Here is a 23,777-nt window from a genome sequence, read left to right as displayed (position 1 = left end):
CCAACAACCCCAGCCGCCCTGTCCCCCACCTCCGCTCTCGCTTCCCCATCGCTCCGGTCCTCCCTACCTTTCCCCTGGGAGCTGGGAGCCCGCCGGCGGAGCCCCTGCAGAGCCGGCTCCCGGCGCCGCTAGCTGTGGCCGGCGCGCAGCCCAGAGAGTGGCGCGCTGCGGGCAGGGTGGCAGCCCAGGCGCGAGGCCGGCGCGTGCTGAGGTGTGCTAGGCCTCGCGGCGAGCGCTGATTGGCGGCCGCCACGGTTGGCGGCCGAGCTCGCGCGGCGGCGGTTGGCTGTGACGCGCCCCTCGGCCCCTGTCCGCCATGGAGGAGCCTCTGCTGGTCGCCCCCATCAACCCCAACAACTTCCCGGCCAAGCTGTGGCGCCTGGTGAACAGCCCGCGGTTCCGCTCCATCCGCTGGGACACCCGCGGTGAGGGGCTGCTCATCGACCAGCCCCTCTTCGAGGCCGAGCTGCTGGGCGCCGGGCCGGGCCTCGGCGCGGGGCCGGGGGGCGACGGGGCCGCGGCCGAGCTCTTCAAGACCACCAACTTCACCAGCTTCATCCGGCAGCTCAACCTGTACGGCTTCCGCAAGGTGGTGCTGGGCCCGCCGGGCGGCTCCTCGGCCGCGCCCGGGCCCGCCGGCGGCGGCTCCTCCGGGCCCCTGCACCACTTCCACAGCCCGCACTTCCGCCGCGACCGCCCCGACCTCCTTGTCCACCTCAAGCGACTCACCAGTGCCAACAAGGCCAAGCTCGCGGCCGGCCTGGAGGTGACCAGCCGCCCGCCCAACCGGTTCCAGCGGCTGCTGAGCACCTCGCTGCAAGGCGACCCACTCGTGCCGCCGCCGGGGCCCGGCAAGGCGGAGAAGCCCGGTGAGGCTGGGGGCGGGCAGCGCCAGGGGCACGTGGTCCCTGCGGGCGCTGTATGCAGCAACAGGGAACATGGGGAGGGCCGGTGGGTCAAGGGATTCACACTGGGGTAGTGGGCCTGATGGTAGCAAGGTACGTTTGGCCTTCCTCGTCTGAATGGTTGTTTAGACCGCTGGTTAGCTACACGCATGAAGTTGGGAGAACCTGTGCAGAGAGAGGTGATGGTTTTGAGGGAATAGTGAATTGGCCAATCTGAACAGACTTAGGGTTCTCCAGTGTGTTTCTGTGTTGAAAATAAAAATTGTACTTTATCAATTGATGTTTCTGTGTAGTCAAACATCTGTCTACAGACTAAAACCGCTATCATATCCATAAGCATGAGTAGCTTTATGCACATGACATTGGGTTCAGGATGGTTTCTCAGGTACATAAAGTTACTCATATGTATAAGGATCTACAGGATCAGGGAGTAAAATAAGTTTTTATACTGTTATCCCTGCAGAGCTTTCACAGATGGATCTGGATTCTGTTAGTTCTTATGCATCTTGTGTGTATTGCTTGCTAAGTTCCAGGTACACACGTACAACCTCTTGTCTTCCATGGGTTGGTCTGAATGGTAGCTAGGAGTGTGATGGCCATTTTGTGCTAGGGAACAAAGATGCTGGAGTAATAATTCTGCAAAATCTCTTAAGGAGAATTAAAAGTTAAATAATTTTCTTGAGAGGAATAAATGAGTTGGGTGGAGGTTAAATGGAGTAAATATGATTTGAAATCAGTCTTCTCAGAGGGGTTACTCACTGTCCAAGTGAAGTTTTGAAGAGCTCCCCACTTCTTGCTTTTTCCACCCCCCATAGAGGATAGGCAAAGGTGAAAAAAATGAGTGGGTTTGATGTGAAAAGAAGCTTGAACTTCTTTTGGTCAAAGTTTTTTGTTGTTTTGGGGTTTTTTTTGGTTTGGTTTACAATATAAATTGAAATCTTGTTCATCCTGTGTTTTCTCGAAGACTCAATGGACAACTGGAAAACTATTAGGATTACAACACCTTAGATACCCAGGAAGTAAAACTTGAGAAAGGAAGGGACTCCTAAATTAGACTTCTTGTTTAATTTTTGTTTTGTTTAACATAAAAGATCTTTGTTGAAGATTTAAAAGATAGAGGGAACCATTGTAATTATCTAATCTGATCTCCTCTGTAATACATCATAGAATTTCGCATCATAATTCCTGCATCAAGCCCATAACTTCTGGGTTGAGTGCTCTTAGTTGGAAGGACAAGGATTGAGAAAGCTCCCACTGCAGGTCTCTGGTTCTCCAAGAACACCTCCAGAAAAAACAGGGAAGACAAAGCTGGATAGTCTTTATTCCTCCCCCGCCCCCTGGTAATAGATAAGCAGGATAAATACTACTTAGGTTTTCTTTGTACATCATAAATAAATAATAAAAGGGCACAAACAATCATAGAATATCAGGGTTGGAAGGGACCTTAGGAGGTTATCTAGTCCAACCCACTGCTCAAAGCAGGACCAATCCCCAACTAAATCAATCGCTAAAATCCTTCCATTCTTTTCTATCCTTACTGCTAAAATATTTTTTCCAAGCTGTTTTTTTCAGTCTTATAATTTTGCAAGTCTGGGTGGATTTTCATAGGGGCAACAAAAAACACCTGTCTTTCCTCAAGGTGTTCCCCCACCTCGACAAATTTCTAGTTCCTAAATTAAAGCCTGGGCACCCTAGAAGCTCTAAACAAAAAACTTCCTTTGCTTGAATTAAGATTCTTAGTACATTTCCTCCTGTCCTCATTTTTGTAAATGACTTAGAGGAGATTTTGGAACAAACTGATAAATAGTAATAAGTTACCAGGACCAGATGGTATTCACCCAAAAGTTGTGAAGGAACTCAAATGTGAAATTGCAGAACTACTAACTGTAGTCTGTAACCTATCATTTAAATCAACTTCTGTACCCAGTGACTGGAGGATAGCTAATGTGACATCAATTTTTAAAATTTTAAAATGGGATCCGGTAATTACAGGTCGGTAAACCTGACTTCAGTATCTGGCAAAGTGGTTGAAACTATAGTAAAGAACAAAATTGTCAGACACATAGATGAACCTAATTTGTTGGGGAAGAGTCAACATGGTTTTTGCAAAGGGAAATCATGCCTCACCAATCTACTAGAATTCTTTGAGGGGGTCAACAAGCATGTGAACAAGGCAGATTCAGTGGGTATAGTGTACTTAGATTTTCAGAAAGCCTTTGATATGGTCTCTCACCAAAGGCTCTTAAGCATGGTAAGCTGTCATGGGATAACAGGGAAGGTCCTCTTATGGATTGGTAACTGGTTACAAGGTAGGAAACAAAGGGTAGGAAAAAATGGTCAGTTTTCAGAATGGAGAGAGGTAAATGGTAATGTCCCCCAGGGGTCTGTACTGGGCCCAGTCCTATTCAACATATTCATAAATGATCTGGAAAAAGGAGTAAACAGTGAGGTGGCAAAATTTGCAGATGATACAAAACTACTCAAAATAGTTAAGTCCCAGGCAGACTGCGAAGAGCTACAAAAGGATCTCTCAAAACTGGGTGACTGGGCAACAAAATGGCAGATGAAATTCAATTTTGATAAATGCAAAGTAATGCACATTGGAAAACATCATCGCAACTATACATGTAAAATGATGGGATCTGAATTAGCTGTTACCACTCAAGAAAGAGATCTTGGAGTCACTGTGGATAATTCTCTGAAAACACTCAGTGTGCAGCGGCAGTCAAAAAAGTGAACAGAGTGTTGGGAATCATTAAAAAAGGGATAGGTAATAAGACCGAAAATATCATATTGCCTCTATATAAATCCATGGTACACACCCGCTCTTGAATATTGCATGCATATGTGGTTGCGCCATCTCAAAAAAGATACATTGGAATCAGAAAAGGTTCAGAAAAGGGCAACAAAATGATTTGGGATATGGAATAGCTGCTGTATGAGGAGAGATTAATAAGACTGGGACTTTTCAGCTTGGAAAAGGGACAACTAAGGGGGGATATGATAGAAGTTTATAAAATCATGATTGGTGTGGAGAAAGTAAATAAGGAAGTGTTATTTACTCCTTCTTATAACACAAGAACTAGAGGTCACCAAATGAAATTAATGGGCAGGAGGTTTAAAACAAACAAAAGGAAGTATTTTTTCACACAACACACAGTCAACCTTTGGAACTCCTTGCCAGAGGATGTTGTGAAGGCCAAGACTATAACAGGGTTCAAAAAAGAACTAGATAAGTTCATGACTATTAGCTAGGATGGACAGGGATGGTGTCCCTCGTGTCTGTTTGCCAGAAGCTGGGTATGAGCGACAGGGCATGGATCACTTGATGATTACTTGTTCTGTTCATTCCCTCTGGGGCACCTGGCATTGGTCACTATCAGAAGACAGGATACTTGGCTAGACAGATGTTTGGTCTGCCCCATGTGGCTGTTCTTATGTAACCATTTTTGCGGAAACTTTCTACACAAAATTCAGCCTGGGGCAGAGTCCCATCATTGAAAATTTCCACCTAAATGTTTAAATTTAGCAAAGTTTTAAAAAAATGAAAACAAGGTTTTGTAGTGGGAAGAGTTGGATAACTGTAGCTGTAGTCACATTGCTGCCAGCTCTGCCTGTTATAAAATAAGTATCTCCTCTTTTGCAGGTCACGTTTAACACCTATTCCCTGTCTCACTATTGCCACCTCCTATCTACAGTCTATTCCTTAGATTGGTTAGTAGAGGTTGAGTAATTTGCAGCTTTCCCTTTCTGCAGTGCTGACTGTGCTTCCAAACCTTACTTGCAGAGAGCAAAAAGCTGGTATCAAGAGTCCTGGGATGTCGGACAAGAGGCAGAGTGTTGTATAATCTAAAGCCCAGTGTTTAGAGTTTATTATTAACTCTTCCATCTTTGGATTTTTCTTTTTCTTTCCATCAGAAATTTTGTGATAAAGCAATTAAGCTAAGATTTTCAAAGCCGCCTAGAGGATTTGGAGACCCCGTTTCCAATGGCTTCTCTTAGGTGGCTTTGAAAATCTCATCCTAGGAATCTTGTACTCCATCTTGTCTGACATACTACTTCATGCTTGTTTGCTATACCATATGACTTACCAAAATGCAGATTCTAAATAATTCAGATTTGGTTTGCTGGCTGACTTTTCAAAGAATTACTTTCCAAGTTGTGGGGCTGGGAACTGGCTGCTGAAAGTTTTTTTTTTTTTTTTTTTTTTTTTAACAGGGGATTGAAATGCTGCATTGTCAACATTTAGAGCCAGATATTACTTTATTTTCATATGGTGAAATACAATCTGTGTGTGGATTGAACGTTCTATTTTATGATCCTTTATTTATTTCATAACCATGTAATCCTAGTAAATATATTCTTTTTCATGCAGGAGCACTGACAATAGGACAGTTTCATCGGTCTTTTCGGCGAGACAGTTTATCTCCTTACTCCTATGTATCTGCTTCATCCCACAACCACAGCACTTTATCATCAAAAGGTTCAGATCGGACTCCAGTCCCTCCCAGAACATGGCAGAACTCCCTTGGGATGCTTCCAGGGCAGGTGGAGACTTCCCCAACATTTTCAGACAAAGGGGTTCCATTTCCTGTACTTCAGAGGTTTCCAACAGAGGTCACGTACACTCTTCAACCCAGTGCCACCTCTGTGCACATACAACAAGGACCTCAGACAATGGCCAGTTCTTCCCAGAAATATAGCAACTACACACCTTCAGCACAGTACTCCCAAACCTACTACCCAACAGGTATGATAAGGGTCTAGCATTTGCCTTTCATCAAGATATTTTAAATCAACAAATTATTTTTCTGCAATGCACTTTAATGTATACATATTAAACAAGACTTAGAATAGAAAGGAAGAGTATCAAACCTAAAAGAACAGGGAGAACCTCCTAGCAAGGCAAGTTCTTAACATTTATTCTTTACTGTCCCTGTTCTGAAGTCTATACATGCCTTCCAGATTTTCTGGAAAGCCACTTTGACAAGTTTCAAGGGTAGAGGAGAGCATGGTCATTCTTGGTGGGAAGTTTGGACATGTACTTAGTTTATTTGAAGTTGACTTGGAGAAAATGTATTAAAGGATCTCCTAACAATCCCAGATAGGATATTTCATCCTGCTTGAAAATCTGTGCCACCGTTTTTGCATTTTCTCAAATTCTTTCCTATTGAGCCATTCATACTGTAATCTGTGCACCTTCAGATGGAAAGTGACATCTATCCCTCCATCATTCTTGTAGTACCATAGTTAAGGTTGCATGCATTCCAGTCTAAGTTTTATTTTTGACTTTTTTCTTCTTCCTCCCCACCCCAAAAAAAATTGCCTCAAAAATTCTATATGTATCTTCAGAGCAGATGTTTTGTCCAGAAAGTTTGAAGCAAATTGTCTAAGACCCTTGTTTGAATTATAGGAAAAGAGAAAATTTCTTTTTTGTAAATGTTACAAATAGAGGTATTTAATTTCTGAGTGTATGTAACTCAGACTTCTGGGTTTTAAGAGTTCCAATTTCTCGTGCTTTCATAGCCATTTAATTAATTGGGGTGCAAAATGCCCAAGCTACTGATCCCTGGTTCAGTCTCTTAGGTGGCTACTTAAGAAATTGCTTCAGAGATTTGAAATTGGTGAGGCACTTGGAGAGAGATACTGATCTGGGCTTTAATAAAAATCTTTCTAAGTATAATCACAACACTGTTAAGGCATCAAAAGTATAAAAGAACAACCTGCATTATGCATACTCACAAAACTAATCTGGAACACCTGTGTCAGGTGGGGGATTCCCAGGGTTGGGGAAATGATTGCAGGTCCTAGCCAGGCACCTCTAAACAAACACCAAACCTCCCTCTTAGGGGAGGTCAGAGTTAATTCCTGTATCAAGCACCACGGTAACAATAGAAAAACGCTTTGATCTAACCCAGGCAAAGCCAGGAATAGACTGAGGTACGGATTTCTAGCAGGAGTTATGCAGACTTCCTTGCCCAGATACAGCATGTCGTACATAACCCGCCCCACACACACACTTGGCTAGACACACACAGATTCTGCCCCATGCCAATGCGATCCTCTCTTTCTCCTCCCCACTTGGGTCAGTCCAACCTGTCTGTGCGCTCTGGTGCTTGTATACATTGTTAAGCTCAGACTGGTGAGTCTTGCTGTCGTCTCAGTCGAATTGTCAGCTCCAGGCTGTGCATCCATAAGAGTTGCAAGCACCAGTGCAGCAGCTGGCTGTCAAGCAGCTCCTCATTCAGACACTGCACCCTCATATCTCTCTGCCCCAGCTCAGTGCTGCTGCTTCTCAGCTCTTTCTTTGTTCTCTCTCTACATCTTCCTGGGCTTGTTCCCTGTCCCGTCCCATCTGTTCATTGGCTCAGACCATCCCAGAAGGTCCACAGTTAATTCTGTGTCCTTGTTTTGTAGTGGCACTCTCCTACCAGTTAGGTTTGTGAAGAGTAGCAGGGAGGGGGAGATAAAGGGGAGAGAGAGAAACGGGAAGGGGCTCTCTACTCAGTTTCTTGTCTGCGATGAGGAAAGGAAGAAGGAGCCCATCTTTCCTGGGCTTGGTATTAAGCTTTCCACAGTCCAACCTTCTCAACTAAGTTGGAAATACACCTTTCCCTTACATCCATGTGTGTCTGGGACCATAATTTATTAAGTGTCAGCCCTCTGCCCATGTTTAGTATTCCAGGGACCAATTTTAGGGTTCTTGCATGGCCAATTTGCATCAGTGCATTTAACAATGATTTCAACATGTCAATGTAGTTTCAGGTGTACCCAGAAAGTACATAAAATATGCTATTTTGAGCCCAGATTATTGTTATTGTGGCTTATGTGTTTATAACATGATACATATTGCTAAATCTTATGACCTTTGTGTCAATCACTCATGCTATTCAGGCCTTCTGTTAAATGCCTCAAGTGTATTTCTAAGCCTGTTTTAAGACAGTCCTTCACTTTAGCTGTAATGCAATTAGGAGTACACATAGTGATTATTCATTACTGATTTCTTAAGCATCTTAACTTTTCCTAAAGGTATAGTCCATTGCTCACGTGTGATTGACTTCTCAGGAGACACACATCAGGGATAGCCCCATAGCAGTAGATTCTGGATAGCCTAAGTACATAGAATAAGCATTATTATTAAGATAATAGATGTGAATCTTACATATTTTAAATCCGTTATGGAGGTAATACTAGATTTCTGGAAGTGAGCTGGCAGTGCCAATATTGAACAGAGGTTCTAGAAATTTGTTAACTTTTCTGTTTGGATTCTTTCCAGCTGTTTTACAGTGCTGCTCACCTACGACTCACCTAGATCCTCTTAGTTGCTGTGGCAGTCCTACAGCCTCAACCTACACACACTGCAGCTATTTCCAGGTGAGTGCACTAAGTTGAAACAAGAGGAAGCCATGTGACCTAAGTTCCCTCTAAGCCATGCGGCCGTGCAGCAGGCTATCAAGGGCTGCGCAAGTGGGGAAAGGCGTCCCTCCCCCAGCCCAGCCAGAGCTGCTGCAGCCGTGGAGAGCGCCTCTCCCCTGGCCCTGCCCAGCCGGAGCTGCCACGGCCATGGAGAAGCATCTCTCCTCCGTCCCAGCCCAGCCGGAGCTGCTGCGGCCCATGGAGAGGTGACCTGACCCGGTCCAGCTCAGCCCACGGGATCTGCCGTGGCCGTGGAGAGGTGCCCCTTCCTCGGCTTGGCCTCGTCCAGCCCAGCCCAGACAGAGCTTATGCAGCTGTGGAGGGGTGCCCATCCCCCAGCTGCTGCGGCGACAGAGGGCTGGGGCACCCCAGGGAGAGGGCACCCCCAGCCAGAGCCCTCACCCCCTTACCCCAACCCTCTGCCCCAGCCCTAAGGACCCTCCTGCACCGCGAACCTCTCATCCTGAGCCCCACTCCAGAGCCCGCACTCCCAGCCAGAGCCTTCACCCCCACCAAACCCCAACCCTCTGCCCTAGCCCTGAGCCCCGTCCCGCACCCCAATCACCTCATCCCCTACCCTACCCCAGAGTCCACACTCCCAGCCAGAGCCCTCATCCCCCTGAACCCTCTCCCACACTCCAAACCCCTCGGCCCCATCGCCGTTGCACATCGCCTCCATATTGGTGCACATAACAAAATTCATTCCGCACATGGACAAAAAATTATAGGGAATGCTGCATGGAGTTACAGTACTGTGAACTCTTGGGGAGGGGGGATATAGAATTGAAAGAGGATGACTTTGAGAATACATACAATTAACTTGACTGTAAAAATACGTGCAAGGACAGCTGTATATAAATGTGTGTTTTTTGTAACTCTCTGATTAGTCCTCGGGTAAACACCAGGTCAAGTGTTCCACTCTGTGGAGCTACTTGCTCTGGGTGAGGCAACCACAATATAAAAGAAAACATAGCTGATTTCTCCAACGTTTCTATTTGTCTTTGTTAATGAACCTCAGTATTTCAGATTTCAATATTAATGTTGATAAATCTGGAGTATTAGTGGTCCTCCAGGGATTTCCTAGGTTGGACAATGAGTTTTTCATAACACTGTGAAATCTCTCTAGTCCGCATACCAAGTGGGTTTCTGATTTGCATTTCTGCAACTTTATCTTGTGCTTAGCAAAATCAAAGATGACTTATCAAGTTGGCTTCTTCTCTCTAACCAAATCCTAAAATTCCTTATTTACTGAAAATGCCCCCATCTGATTCTGACAAAGAGGGAAGTATCTGACTTGGAGGGCCTGTGTTTATTGGATATCAAAAGGTCTAAAATGGGAGGAGACCTTATACTTTTTTGTATGAGACTAGTGAAGTGAGATGTACTGAGAAAGTATATGCCTCTGTGCTCTGAAAAGGGGTTGGCTTCTCCAAACCTGATTATCTGGTTGTCTTTCTTGCCAAATACACAAATCCCCATGTATATTAATTATAATCCTCTAGTCAAGAACCTTTATATGGTCTTCATGGGTGGCGTGTGAACTGCCACCCAGGGGAGGCTAGCCCCCAGCCATGCCCCTTCTGCCCGAGCCCCGCCCTTGTGCACCCCCTTCCGGAGCCCCCCCCACTGCATCTGCTGGCTCCAACTCCAGGCTAGTGCCCTCAACCTCCCCGAGTCCTGGAGCGGGCATTGTGGCCGCAGCGCCCCCCCCCTCCCCTCCCTGAGCGCTGGGAGGGCAGCGTGGCTGCACGCCCCCCCTCAGCCTCCCAGGGCCTGGTGGGCTGCGCGGCCACAGCCCCGGAGCACTGGGACGGTGGGCAGAGCACCTGGAGGGTGGATGGTGGGCCCCAGTTCTGAAGCCGCACTGAACAGAAGTGGGGTGGGGTGGGGGGCGCTAAGGGGCAGAGCATGGGCAGGGCTACACCTGGCTGTTTGCGGAGGCACAGCCTCCCCCAGTCTATGATTCCTGCCACCAATGATGGTCTTACAGAAACTTACGTAAATTCAGGGCCAAATTGTGGTCTCATTAATGTAGTGGTGGAGGAGTATAAAGAGGCACTGGTTAATCACATTGTGGGTAGCAATGTAGAAGTAAAAGCATGTTTCGCTGAGCTGCTATTCTCTTCCTTCACTGCCCCTGACCTCCACCTCCTCGGAGCTGAGGGATCTTCTGCCCATATGATCCTCAGTTGTAATGGGACGCTGTGGTCCATGTGTTGGTTTGGTGGTGGGGGAAGCCTGGCTCTCTTCACCCCCTTCTGCTACAGTTTCTCCAGCAGCTCACAGGTATTCTTGGTGCGTTATCTGCTGCTGCTACTTTGGCACTGGTGTGGCCCAAACGTGGAATCTTCAGTGATTTTTGGCAGGCTGATATTTCCCTGAGGAACCAAAGGGAAATAGTAATCTGGCAGAGACAAAGTGTGAATAGCATTTCACAGGACAAGGGACAGACACTTCTGTACCCTGAGGGGATTCTCCCTTTTGAGTATTATATACCTGCTTCAAATACCTGCTGTAAACAATAGAGTTTTGAGAGATTCTCAAAGAAGAGATTCAGGGTGGATAAAAATCAATGATTTAAAAACATAAAATAAAAAAAATTGAATTTTTTTTATTTAAATCGGATTTTTTTGATAAAATGCTTTTGAGGAAAAAAACTATCTAAAGATAGTTTTAATTAAGATACATTATAGCTCAAAGATGGAACCATCATGGAATAGGTATTATACATTCTAATTCTATAGTATGAGACAATATATTCATATAATGTTTAAGAAAAGTTTTGTAAATGAGTTCCAATAGTTCATGAATTCAGGACCCAATTTTATGGGGTTCCCGGGGCTTCTGTATAGATTATTTAGGTTAATCTTTCTATCTACCCAATGGGACTCCATGCTCAGTCTAGAACAGGGGTCCGCAACGTGATGCCCACAGGCACAATGGCGCCCGCCGGGGCGGTTGTGTGCGCCCACAGGGCACCGCGCCGCTGAAATGCCGCCTTTGAGTGCAGCCACTGGAGAACCGCCCACTGAAATGCCGCCGAGAAGCATTGCCGTTTCTCGGCGGCATTTCGGCGCCGATGCTTCTTTCCGCAGCTGCTTCTCGGCGGCATTTCAGCAGCGGGGTGTCTGGTGCCCGCCACAGTCTTCTGGGAATAGGAATGTGCTATTCCCACAGAAAGGTTGGGGACCGCTGGTCTAGAAGATACCATCAGAGATGCTTAATTTTGCAGTTCTCAGACTGTGGATTTGTGTCTCCAGAAGTAACATGCTTGTTAACAGCAACAATGTTTTAAAATAAATAAATATAGAGAAGTGAGAAATAACAGACCTCAACCCTATTGTCCCTCTGCAAGTTTGTGTACACAGAGTCAATCCCTTACCTCTTTCTAAAAGTGCAAAGTTTCAAAAAGTTCAGTGAATTGAAGATTTTTGGGGGCAGAATAGATCTGAACAAGGAGAAGAAGTCTGGAGATAAATGTGAGAAGGGAGGGACAGGCAGTAGACGCAAAAGTGAAACTGTTTGAGCAGCGTATTCTAGAAGTCTTGAGGTCTTTCTGAGTGTAACCTTCATTGATTTGAGGTCTACCATACCATTCTCTCATTAGAAGGGAAAACCTATAATGGTAGCAGGCTGTAAAAGAGACCCAGTTTGGGAATATTTTACTGAAGTTCCTCTAACTGTGGGTAAGAGACGCATGTGTGAAAAATGCAAAAAGTGCAATAAAGAAATGCAACGCCTGGTTGCTCAAATGAAACAACATTGTGAGAAGTGTTCCGTCTCAGGAGGAAGCTGTGTTGAAGATGATGAAAGGAACATGTCTGAACATGAAGGATTTTCAGGTTGGTAAACTTTTTTATTTCATACTTTTTTCTTAAGGACTGCCTGTCTTCCTTCTGGACTATTCTTGAATTCTCATGTTTGAGCAAAAAATATAGTTGTTACTCTATGGTACTATCATTTTAGATGCAGTTGTGATAAAAAATAAATAGCTAAAATAGGCAGATCTTCCTTTTACAATTTCACCTTTAAAGTAGTACTGAGTGTCAGTGAGTGCAATGAGTAATACTAAATGAGCAGGTTGGTAATAATAATTAAATGACTGCATTGACTTATTTTGTTTAGGAGAATCCATCCTCAACATACAGGATTCTGAAGATTATCCACCTTCAAGATCACCATCATTTTCTATAGTTTCAGAGTTATCTGCCAATGATAGTGTTTCAGTCACATCATGTATGTCACATAGCCACAGTATATCACCTGTAGGAAAAAGAAAAAAAAATCTCCATCATCCAGAAACAACCATAGATAAGTTTGTGATAAGAACCAGCAGATTACAAAAAGAGGTCATTGATGAAAAAATTGCCCGGTTTGTTTATGCAACAAACTCTCCGTTCTATATAATGGAGAACCCACACTTCATTAACATGGTTCAGTTACTGAGAACAGGATACAGTCCATCCAACAGAGCAGATGTTGCAGGCAAATTGCTGGATAAAGCGTATGAAAGAGAAATTGAGCAGGGTGCAAAAGGTCTAGAGGGTAAAATTGTTAACCTGAGTCTTGATGGGTGGAGCAATGTCCACAATGATCCTGTTGTACGTGCTTGTGTGACAACAGAAGAAGGGAATGTCTTCCTTACAGAAACAATTGATACATCAGGAAATGCACACATAGCAGAATATTGACAAGAAGCAGGAGTAAAAGCTATAACAAACTGTGGGAAAAAAAAATTGAAATGTCTAGTACGCAGCTTGGTCACAGACAATGCTGCAAATGTATCCAAGATGAGAAGAAATTTAGAAGAGAGTCCCAAGCTAATAACATATGGTTGCAGTGCTCATTTGATGCACCTCCTAGCCAAAGACTTCAGTGTTCCAGAAATAAAGGCTAATGTTGTTGAAATTGCAAAATACTTCTGTAACAACCACTTTGCAGCAGCTGCTCTGAAAAAAGTGGGAGGAACCAAGCTAACTTTCTCACAAGACGTGTGATGGAACTCCGTAGTAGACTGTTTTGAGCACTGTATCAAGAACTGGCCTAATCTGATGACAGTTTGTGAACAAAAGCATGAAAAAATAGATGGCACTGTCACAGACAAAGTTCTCAACATTGGGCTTAAGAGAAATGTTGAACACATGCTGAGTACCCTGAAGCCTATTTCTGTAGCCTTGAACAAAATGCAGGGAAATAACTGTTTTATTGCTGACACTGTTGAAATTTGGAAGGAACTGAGTGAGATCTTAAAAAGAGAAATATGCAATGACAGAGTTAAATTACAAGCATTAAAAAAACAAATGGGACAAGCACTGTCTCCAGCTCATTTTCTTGCAGATATTCTCAATACTCGGTGTGACGGTGCACCCCATAAGGCTTTATGGAAATATGCTTATGAATGTGTATATATATGGCATAACTGGAATATGTTTTATGCTACGTATGCCATATAACATATCTATGTAAAGGTTATGATCTACTGGATATATTCTTCCTATTTGTGTGCATGTGTCGTTGTATTCAAAGTTATGAATATTGGCTGTATACTTGTTTCTCATGTTGACCTGGCTGACATAGTCAATTTAATTATTTTTTTTTTAATTTCATTTAACTATTTTAGGTAAAAACAATTTTAACAAAAACAAACCTGATTTTAAAAAACTTGAATGTTTAAATTCAAAAATTCATATGCTTGTTTTGTTAAAATATTATGTTTGCTGTTGAAGAAAAAAATCCAGAATACATAATGTTGTTTTAATTAAATAAAACAATTTAAATGTCTGTCTGGTGATGTTCTCCTAATACAGCATGGCAAGAAAATCCTCCAGATATTAATGATTAACCTGTTGAACTGGAGATAATTCACCTCCCAATGACTTCATAAATATCTGCTTCAGTTACCTTTGGTAAATGAAATAACCAAACAATCATTCATTTTCTGATATAGCTGTAAAAGTAATCTGAAAAGTTTTCAAAATAAATCACTTTAAAAATGTATAGTGTGTACCTTTTAAAATGAAATCTACATCTATCTCTGAGTTGTGAAGAATATGTATTAAGGTTATAACCACCAACAAGAATACACTTTTATGTAGAAATCCATGATTAAATTTAAATCATGATTTAAATCACTAATCAATTTGGTTTAAATCAAATCCACCCTGAAAAGATTACAAGGATTCTTTATAATGGAAAGGGTTATGCACCCTAAATATAGGAGTTACTACCAGCTACTGCTAATATTTGTGTACACTTGGTGGTATTATAGCTGTGAGGGCCAGGTTTTCCAAAGGTATTCAGGTGCATACTGGGACTTTTGAAAAGTGATTAAGCAGGTTATGTACCTAACCAGTTCAGGTGTTTTGAAAATCCCACTAGACACCTATCTGCATCTTTAGGCACCTAAATACTTTGAAATCTGGCCTATAGTGCCTAGTGACAGATAGAGTTATGATTGCCTGCGTATCTCCATTCCAAAAGGCCTGTTTTCAATTTCTTACAACTTTGTCTGATTTACACTTTTCAGGATGAAATTTTCTAGGTTTTTCTCTACCCGGAAGAGAATATTCCTGTGGTGTTTAAGCAAAAACAGTTTTACTGGTTCTTGGTTTTCATTTCCTTCTTTAGAAGGAAGTGAGTGACAAAAAATGTTGGTTGTCTAGTTTTTTTCCTTAAAAAACAAAACAAACAAAAAACAACTTCTACCAACTCATAGGGAAAGTAGAAACTTGAAATTTGGTACAGTGGTAGTCCATGGATTGGACATATGCCTTTCAGTGGTCTAGTAAAAATCTCTGATCTGGATGAATAAAAGGACCTGTTTCTCTCTCTCTCTCTCTCTCACACACACACACACACAGAGTTAAGTTTTTTAAAATAACAATAAGGGTCTTTTTAATAATGATATCCTAATATTCTGTTCACACTTTGTGTGTAATGATGCCGTGTGGAATTTTGTATCTCCTATCTGTGCTCAAGTACCCCTGTTTCCAAAAACTTACAGAATGTGACGAGGACAGCTTCAGCCCTCAAGGTTTGACACTGTTTGTCCAATATTCCGTGTCCTGCATTTCACTTGTGCAAGATGATACCTTGTTTTTTCTGAGGTTATATTATGCCTGGAATGCTGAATCAAGTTCCTATCATTTTACATGTTAGAAGTCCTTCTTTTTCAAAAATACAAGAGCCTATGCTCTCCTTTGTATTTTTCCACTGATGCTGAAACAGGGTTGTAAAAGTCTTCAAAAGACCAAGAAGAGTGCTGGTGTTTGAAAAATATATCTGACGCCTCCTGCTAGACATTGGGTGGATAGAGAGTAAGAGAACCTTAACATACCCATTATTGGTCAAGCCTAAGTTGTAAGTATGATGCATTCTTTCCAGAGTAAGACCTTGGAGTTCACTGACCACAAGGACTCAAAGATCTGAGATCTTAGTTCCACAGCTTTTCAGAGTGGACCTTTACACTTCCGGAGAGGGAAAGGGTGACAAGAATCAGTAGGAAGACTGTAGGTCCAGGTTACATACTGCCAGTTGTTAATTTTTGTATTAGTGAGGATGGCATCTAGCACTTGAGTTAAACCAAGATACCCCAAAATAGCTTTAAAATATTAAATTCGGTTAGGGGGAAAAATCTCAAAAGTCCTTTGAAGGCAATATGAACCCCTGTTAGGAAAATGTACAGAATGCAGATAACATAACTCTATTGTAAATACTTTTTAAAAAATATGATAAAATGGGTTAGGATGATAATATCCTTGACTGGTAGAATCACAATGGTGAAAATGACGCTTCTCCCTAGGATTACATTCTTACTGCAAAGACTTCTAAAAGAAATCCCTATCTAATTACTATTTATGATGTTACAATTTATTTGGGGGCAAACAAAATTCCTAGGTTTAATGTAATAAAAGATATAGTATAGGCCAATATTGGAAAGAGGATAAGCAGCCTCAGATATTGGGAGGTGGAGGGAATATTGGACATAACAATTATGGCCTTCATTCTATGGTGTTATGAAGTTTTCTCTCTGCTTTAGTGACAATAATTTTCTTCTCAAACTATCTGAGACTTGCTTAAATTTCTTTTGCCTTACTGAAAAAAAGGGAGCGAGAGAGAGCGAGCGAGCACGCTAGCCCTCCACTAACAAAAATTAGATGCTTCCCTCCAAAGTTCTCAACGTTGGGCATAAGAGAAATTTTGAATAGAATCATAGAATCATAGAATATCAGGGTTGGAAGGGACCCCTGAAGGTCATCTAGTCCAACCCCCTGCTCGAAGCAGGACCAATTCCCAGTTAAATCATCCCAGCCAGGGCTTTGTCAAGCCTGACCTTAAAAACTTCCAAGGAAGGAGATTCCACCACCTCCCTAGGCAACGCATTCCAGTGTTTCACCACCCTCTTAGTGAAAAAGTTTTTCCTAATATCCAATCTAAACCTCCCCCACTGCAACTTGAGACCATTACTCCTCGTTCTGTCATCTGCTACCATTGAGAACAGTCTAGAGCCATCCTCTTTGGAACCCCCTTTTCAGGAATACATGCTGAGTACCCTGAAGCCTATTTCTGGAGATACAAATGGGGCAAAAGTGGACCTGCAAAGTGTAAGGCAGGTGTTTAAAGGGAAGTAATTGATGGACCTGAGACACTACTAAGAACTTGATGAGATCACAGGTTTGGCTGCTAAAGATAATAGTGTTGATGTAATAGACTAAGAGTTCTGTAAGACATCTTGCTTGGTACTGCATGACAAGAAAGATGCAAAATTAACATGGCATACATTAAATGGATTAAAAGCTGGCTAATTAATAGGTCTCAAAATGTAATTGTAAACGGGGGATCATCCTTGAACAGGTGTGTCTCTATTGGGATCCTGTAGGGATCAGTTCTTGGCCCTATGCAATTTAACATTTTATTAATGATCTGGAAGAAAACATAAAATCAACAGTTACAAAGTTTGCAGATGACACAAAAATTAGGGGAGTAGTAAACAATGAAGAGGAAAGGTCACTGATTCAGACCTCTCTAGATTGCTTGGTAAGCTGGGTTCAAGAAAACACTACATTTTTATACGGTTAAGTGTACATTTATACATCTAGGAAAAAAGAATGTAGATGTACTTACACAATGAGGGACTCTGGGAAGCAGTGACTCTGAAAAAGATTTGGGGGTTGTGGTGGATAATCAGCTGAATATGAGCTCCCAGTTTGGTGCTGCAGCCAAAAGGGCTAATGCTTTCCTTGAATGTGTAAACAGGGAAATCTCAAGTAGGAGTAGAGAGTTATTTTACATATGAATCTGGCACTGGTGAGACTGCTGGTAGAGGACTGTGTCCAGTTCTGTTGTCCACACATTCAAGAAAAATGTTGATTGATTGGTGATGGTTCAGATAAGAGCCAGAGAATAGTTAAAGGATTAGAAAACATGCCTTTTTATAGTTACAGAGTCAAGGAGCTCAGTCTATTTAGCTTAAGGAGAAGGTGAAGGGATGACTTGATTAGTCTATAAGTACCTACATGGGGAGCAGATATTTGATAATGGGCTCTTCAGTCTCGCAAAGAAAGATATAACATGATCTAATGTCTGGAAGTTGAAGCTAGACCTATTCAGACTGGAAATAAAGTGTAAATTTTTAACAGCAAAAGTAATTAAGCATTGGAACAATTTACCCAGGGTCATGGTGGTTTTCTCCATCACTGATAATTTTTAAATCAAGATTGGATGTTATTTTAAAGATGTGCTCTAGGAATTATTTTGGGGAAACTCTAGTGTGCCTTCTGGCCTTGGAACTGATGAATCTAAGAAACTTTGAATATATCTAATATTGTAGTAATATTTTTCTTATTACAGTCCATTGCATTTTGTTTTCCCAGAATCCTCCAATGCAGTCATCATACCCAGTTGAATTTTTGCCATCTAACTGGCCATGCAATACAGCTGATGAAAACAAGAAGACAGAAGTAAACCTAGAGGCTGTCTTTCAGATTGTAGATGAGATGCATTCATCCCCCAAGTTAGAGATGGTGAAGGTGGAACCTGTGGAGAACCAGTGTCCAACCCCACAGCCTAATGCAGGCCAGCAATTGATCGTTAATCCTGGGAATAATGATGCACCTTCCTCGAGTCACGCCAGCCAGCTGGAGCCTCTTACACCTGTAGGTTCTGATATTACATTTATGGTGGGAACAGATCAAGCAATAGCCTGTTCTTTGCCACAGTCTTCTGAATTTATTTATACTATCCACACCACCGAGCCTGTAGAGAACACTGCTGCACAAATGGTGCAGGAACCTGCAGACACACAGGAAGCACATGCGAAACTGAAAGAACAGATGAGCCATGCTTCAGCTCAGTCTTCAGTGGTGTTTCTTCAGGAGGGACTGCCATTCAGTCCACAGCAGGTATGGGGTAAAGGAACACTGCAATATGTGTTCCTGTACTACAGGATATTCTGCTGTGATAACTACGCTATACCACAGTGAGGGCCTGGTCCCACAAACTTCTTGTGTGAGTAGTCCCATTGAAGTAACTTACATAAAACTGTGAGAAACTAAAGGGTTGGATGGATTGGACTTCTAGGGTCAGATTCCCAGCCAATGTAAATCCGCATCACTCCATTGTAATCTGTCCCTTAGTATTTACTATGTCTTATGTCACTAAGGGCAGGTCTTAAGGGGTTAAGTCGACCTAAGTTACGCAACTCCAGCTATGTGAATAACAGAGCTGGAGTAGACGTACTTTAGGTCGACTTATTGCGTTGTCTACACGGCGCTGGGTCAACGGGAGAAATTCTCCCGTCAACTTACCTTATGCTTCTCTTTCTGGTGGAGTATTGGAGTCAACGGGAAAGCAAGTGGTGGTCGATTTAGCAGGTCTTCACTAGACCCGCTAAATCAGCCCCTGGTGGATCAATCGCTGCAGCATCAATCCATGGTAAGCCCTAAGGCTTTGTTTACACTGGAACTTCTTCGGCAAAACTTTTGTTTTACTGATGAAAAGAGCTGGTGTGAACAGCTCTTTGTCGCCAGGAAGACTTTCCTGCCAACAAAGTCGCTGCTGCTCGTGGCGAGGTGGAAGTTTTTTGTCAGCAGGAGAGCTTTCTCCTGCCGACAAACAGCAGCTGCACTGCATGCCTTTTAGCAGCATGGCTGTGGCGGCACAGCCGTGTCACTAAAAGCAAGGTACTGTACACAAAGCCTTAGTGTTATTCCAAAACACTGAGCAATTAATTTGAGTGACAGTTAGTATTCTTAATTTATGCACACTGTTTAACTCAATTTTTTTGGTTCATTGAGGAAAGATTTCTCTGAACCTTGTGTATTGTAATATCCCATACTTGGTTTGATTGTTCTTTCTAGACATAGAAAGTAAAAAAGATGAGCAGGACAGGATGTGCAGGGGACATGTATCCTGTATTAATGAGAGTGCTGGTGTATGGCTGCCAAGTTATTTCCGCATAGAAGTGAGGCCTCAAATGTGAGATACAGGGTTAAACACCAGTTTATCAAGAGATTGTGACTAAATCCAGGTCTTCCCAGACATGCCCACTCTGTCTACTTCCATCTTTTACACATTATACTGGAGAGAAAGGCATGAGTGCTTAGGGGGCTACCACTCAAAGCAAAGATTTATCCCTAGCATTTAACCATGGCTGGTCAAAAGCTTTAATCTAAACTGTTTTTGATGGGAAATTGGGTTTTTCATTAAATGGAATTTTTTGTATTAAAAAAAAATCTGTCTACTTTCCATGGAAAACTTACATGATTATTTAACCAAAAAACTGAAATATTTTGATACAGGTATCCTATTGTGCTATCTCATGGAAGTTGAAATTTGGTTTCCTCGTGTCCCCATTCTCTATGGGCTAAGCTTCCCAGCTCAGCTACATCTCCCATGATTCATCATGACCAGAGACTCCCCTGGTGAAGCTGTCTCCCTTCACCAGGAGAGGAGAGGTGTATCAGGTGAGATGTCTGACCAGGGAGCCCAGCCCTTGGAGGAGAAAGGGAGCACGACAGCACTTCCAAATCAAAATAGTTTAGATTTCAGATTTTCGCCAGGATCTTACTTTCCATGGAAAAGTTTGCTCAAACAATTGTCTTTACAAGTTGTTGCAAAATTTTTAGCAGGGGAAAAGCCTATATTCTGTCTAGTTCTTCATTTAACCTTATTTGGACCATGAATCTGCTTCCATTTATGCTTGCACTGCAGAGCAACATCTATTCACATCTTTGCAGCACTTATAGAATCATAGAAGATTAGGGTTGGAAGAGACCTTAGGAGGTCATCAAGTCCAACCCCCTGCTCAAAGCAGGACCAGCACCAACTAAATCATCCCAGCCAGGGCTTTGTCAAGCCGGGCCTTAAAAACCTCTAAGGATGGAGATTTCACCACCTCCCTAGGTAACCCTTTCCAGTCCTTTACCACCCTCCTAGTGAAATAGTTTTTCCTAATATCCAACCTAGACCTCCCCCACTGCAACTTGAGACCATTGCTTCTTGTTCTGCCATCTGCCACCACTGAGAACAGCCAAGTGCCATCGTCTTTGGAACCCCCCTTCAGGTAGTTGAAGACTGCTATCAAATCCCCCCTCACTCATCTCTTTTGCAAGCTAAACAAGCCCAGTTCCCTCAGCCTCTTCTCGTAAGTCATGTGCCCCAGCCCCCTAATCATTTTTGTTGCCCTCTGCTGGACTCTCTCCAATTTGTACACATCCTTTCTGTAGTGTGGGGTCCAAAACTGGGCACAGTACTCCAAATGTGGTCTCACCAGTGCCGAATAGAGGGGAATAATCACTTCCCTCGATCTGCTGGCAATGCTCCTACTAATGCAGCCCAATATGCTATTAGCCTTCTTGGCAACAAGGGTATACTGCTGACTCATATCCAGTTTCTCGTCCACTGTAATCCCCAGGTCCTTTTCTGCAGAACTGCTGCTTAACCAGTCGGTCCCCAGCCTGTAGCAGTGCATGGGATTCTTTCATCCTAAGTGCAGGACTCCTGCAGTTGTCCTTGTTGAACCTCATCAGATTTCTTTTAGCCCAATCCTCCAATTTGTCTAGGTCACTCTGGACCCTATAGGTTCCAGGCCATTTTAGCATTACATTAATTGTGGTTAAAGAAACAACCCCTCTATTTTTGGTAGTTATTAACCTTCAGAAAAACTTGTTTTCAAGCTGAAATTTTTCATGAGTGTTCTTAACACAACGGTATACCTAGTGTGAGAGGGTTGGGCCAGATGGCTACAGGAGAGTGATAGAAGGCAGGTATATTAGCCCCAGGTTAAGTCGGTCCCTTTTCCCTGGGTAAGGGAGCAGGGAAGGTTCCAGAACAATCAGGAACTTTCTGGAAGCAATTAAGGCAGACAGGCTGATTAGAACACCTGCAGCCAATCAAGAAGCTGCCAAAATCAATTCAGACAGGCAGGCTAATCAGGGCACCTGGGTTTAAAAAGGAGCTCACTTCAGTTTGTGGCGTGCGTGCAAGGAGCTGGGAGCAAGAGGCGCAAGAAGCTGAGAGTGAGAAGGTGTACTACTGGAAGACTGAGAAATACAAGCATTATCAGAAATCAGGAGGAAGGTCCTGTGGTGAGAATAAAGAAGGTGTTGGGAGGAGGCCATGGGGAAGTAGCCCAGGGAGTTGTAGCTGTCGTGCAGCTGTTACAGGAGCCACTGTAGACAGCTGTAATCCACAGGGCCCTGGGCTGGAACCCAGAGTAGAGGGCGGGCTCAGGTTCCCCCCATCCCTCCTTCTCCCCAACTTCCTACTTGATACCGGAGGAGTTGACCTGGACTGTGGGTTCCACCGGAGGGGAAGGTCTCTGGCCTGATCCACTGGGTAGATCAGAAGAGACTGCGGGAATTGTTCTTCTTCCTTTTCCACATAGCCAGTGATGAGGCTAACTGAGTGAATGGCAGATTTGAGCCATGAAAGTGGTCAAACTGAGGGCTGCTGTGAACCTCTGAGGCGAGCAAATCCGCCAATAAGCGCAGGACCTACCAAGGCAAAGGAGGAACTTTCACACTAGATATCAACAAACAATTTTGGCCAGACATCCTGTCCCCTTATTGCATATACTCTCAAACCTGTTTATTAATAGGTTGGACAAGTTCTGGCACTTTGAGACTGCAGCTGACAACTATCTTGCTGAATGATAACATCATTTGAGATATGAGTATATGCTGATACAATGAAAAAATCTGAAAACTAGTCTTTATTTTGTAATATTTACTTAAACAGAATAATGTTACTGTGTAAAATATCACTTTGCTTAAATACTAGACTTAGAGACATTTTTAGAAATGCACATAGAATTGTGGCAGTTGTGCATGTAAGTGGCTAGTTAGATGCCTTACTAGTCATTGGAGTATACAGTTACACCTCTTTAGCACTCGTTTGAAAATCTGACCTTGAAGATTTTTTTTTGTTAAATATTATGTTAGGATGGAGCTCAAATTGCTGATGTCATAAGTGATATTACAGATCACCAAGATGCTCAGAAATACCAATTTTAAAAAAAGAGAGCTTTTATTTTTACATTTATTTTACACAGTTTATACCTTATGAAAATCAGACCAGTTTTCTTTAATGGCATTTAAGCTCCAAGTAGTGTTTTCTGTTTGTAGAATGTCCCTTGAAGTGGATGTTCCATGAGAGAAAGAGCTATTTATCTGCATTAAATCCCCTAAAGTGATTACAGAAAGTATTGAGTGGGTTTTGATTTTTTTTTTAAAGGTGGATCCCAGTATTAAGTGTCAAACCAACCCATCAGAGACAGTTTTGTCTTCGGAGCAGGTAGGATTCCTTATTTCAGATGTGGGACCTGTGAGCAAATCTGTCAAAGACACAGCTTCATCCATACAAACCAGGTGCAGAGAGAGAAGAAGCAGTTCACAGAAGGGCAAGTCTCCTGGTAAGAATTGGGTCCATAGCTTTACCAGTGTTTCCTGTGACTGGTGACTAAGGAGCCATGTAGTCAAGACAGAGAGAATGATGAACAGTGTAAGGCTTGGTCTACACTTGAAAGTTATACAAGTATACCTATTTTGGATAATTGTGTACTGTTTTTTTAACTGAAATAATTATACCAGTACAACCACTGATATTGCCACAGTTGTACAGGTATAAAGGTGCCTTATACCAGTATAGCTTATTTTCCTTTCCATACAGGAATAAACTGTACCATAGAATCATAGAATATCAGGGTTGGAAGAGACCTCAGGAGGACATCTAGTCAAACCCCCTGCTCAAAGCAGGACCAATCCCCAACTAAATCATCCCAGCCAGGGCTTTGTCAAGCCTGACCTTAAAAACTTGTAAGGAAGGAGATTCCATCACCTCCGTAGGTAACCCATTCCAGTGCTTCACCACCCTCCTAGTGAAAAAGTTTTTCCTAATATCCACCCTAAACCTCCCCCACTGCAACTTGAGACCATTACTCCTCGTTCTGTCATCTGC

At 42.9% G+C, this 23,777-nt stretch overlaps 1 protein-coding gene across 1 annotated transcript in view; it reads left to right on the top strand.

The window, feature by feature from the left end:
• Positions 1-316: 316 nt before the first annotated feature.
• HSF5 (heat shock transcription factor 5) overlaps positions 317-23,777 on the top strand; it is a 62,123-nt gene continuing 38,662 nt past the window's right edge. Inside the window, exons 1-5 of the mRNA XM_077836904.1 lie at positions 317-869; positions 5,281-5,655; positions 8,182-8,279; positions 18,194-18,721; positions 23,055-23,232. Of these exons, the coding sequence (XP_077693030.1) occupies positions 317-869; positions 5,281-5,655; positions 8,182-8,279; positions 18,194-18,721; positions 23,055-23,232 (1,732 nt within the window). The remainder of the gene's footprint in view (positions 870-5,280; positions 5,656-8,181; positions 8,280-18,193; positions 18,722-23,054; positions 23,233-23,777) is intronic.

The sequence above is a fragment of the Eretmochelys imbricata genome, chromosome 17, assembly GCF_965152235.1.
Source record: "Eretmochelys imbricata isolate rEreImb1 chromosome 17, rEreImb1.hap1, whole genome shotgun sequence".
In the NCBI taxonomy this organism is placed as follows: Eukaryota; Metazoa; Chordata; order Testudines; family Cheloniidae; genus Eretmochelys; species Eretmochelys imbricata.
This window is presented reverse-complemented; position numbering and strand designations above follow the sequence as displayed.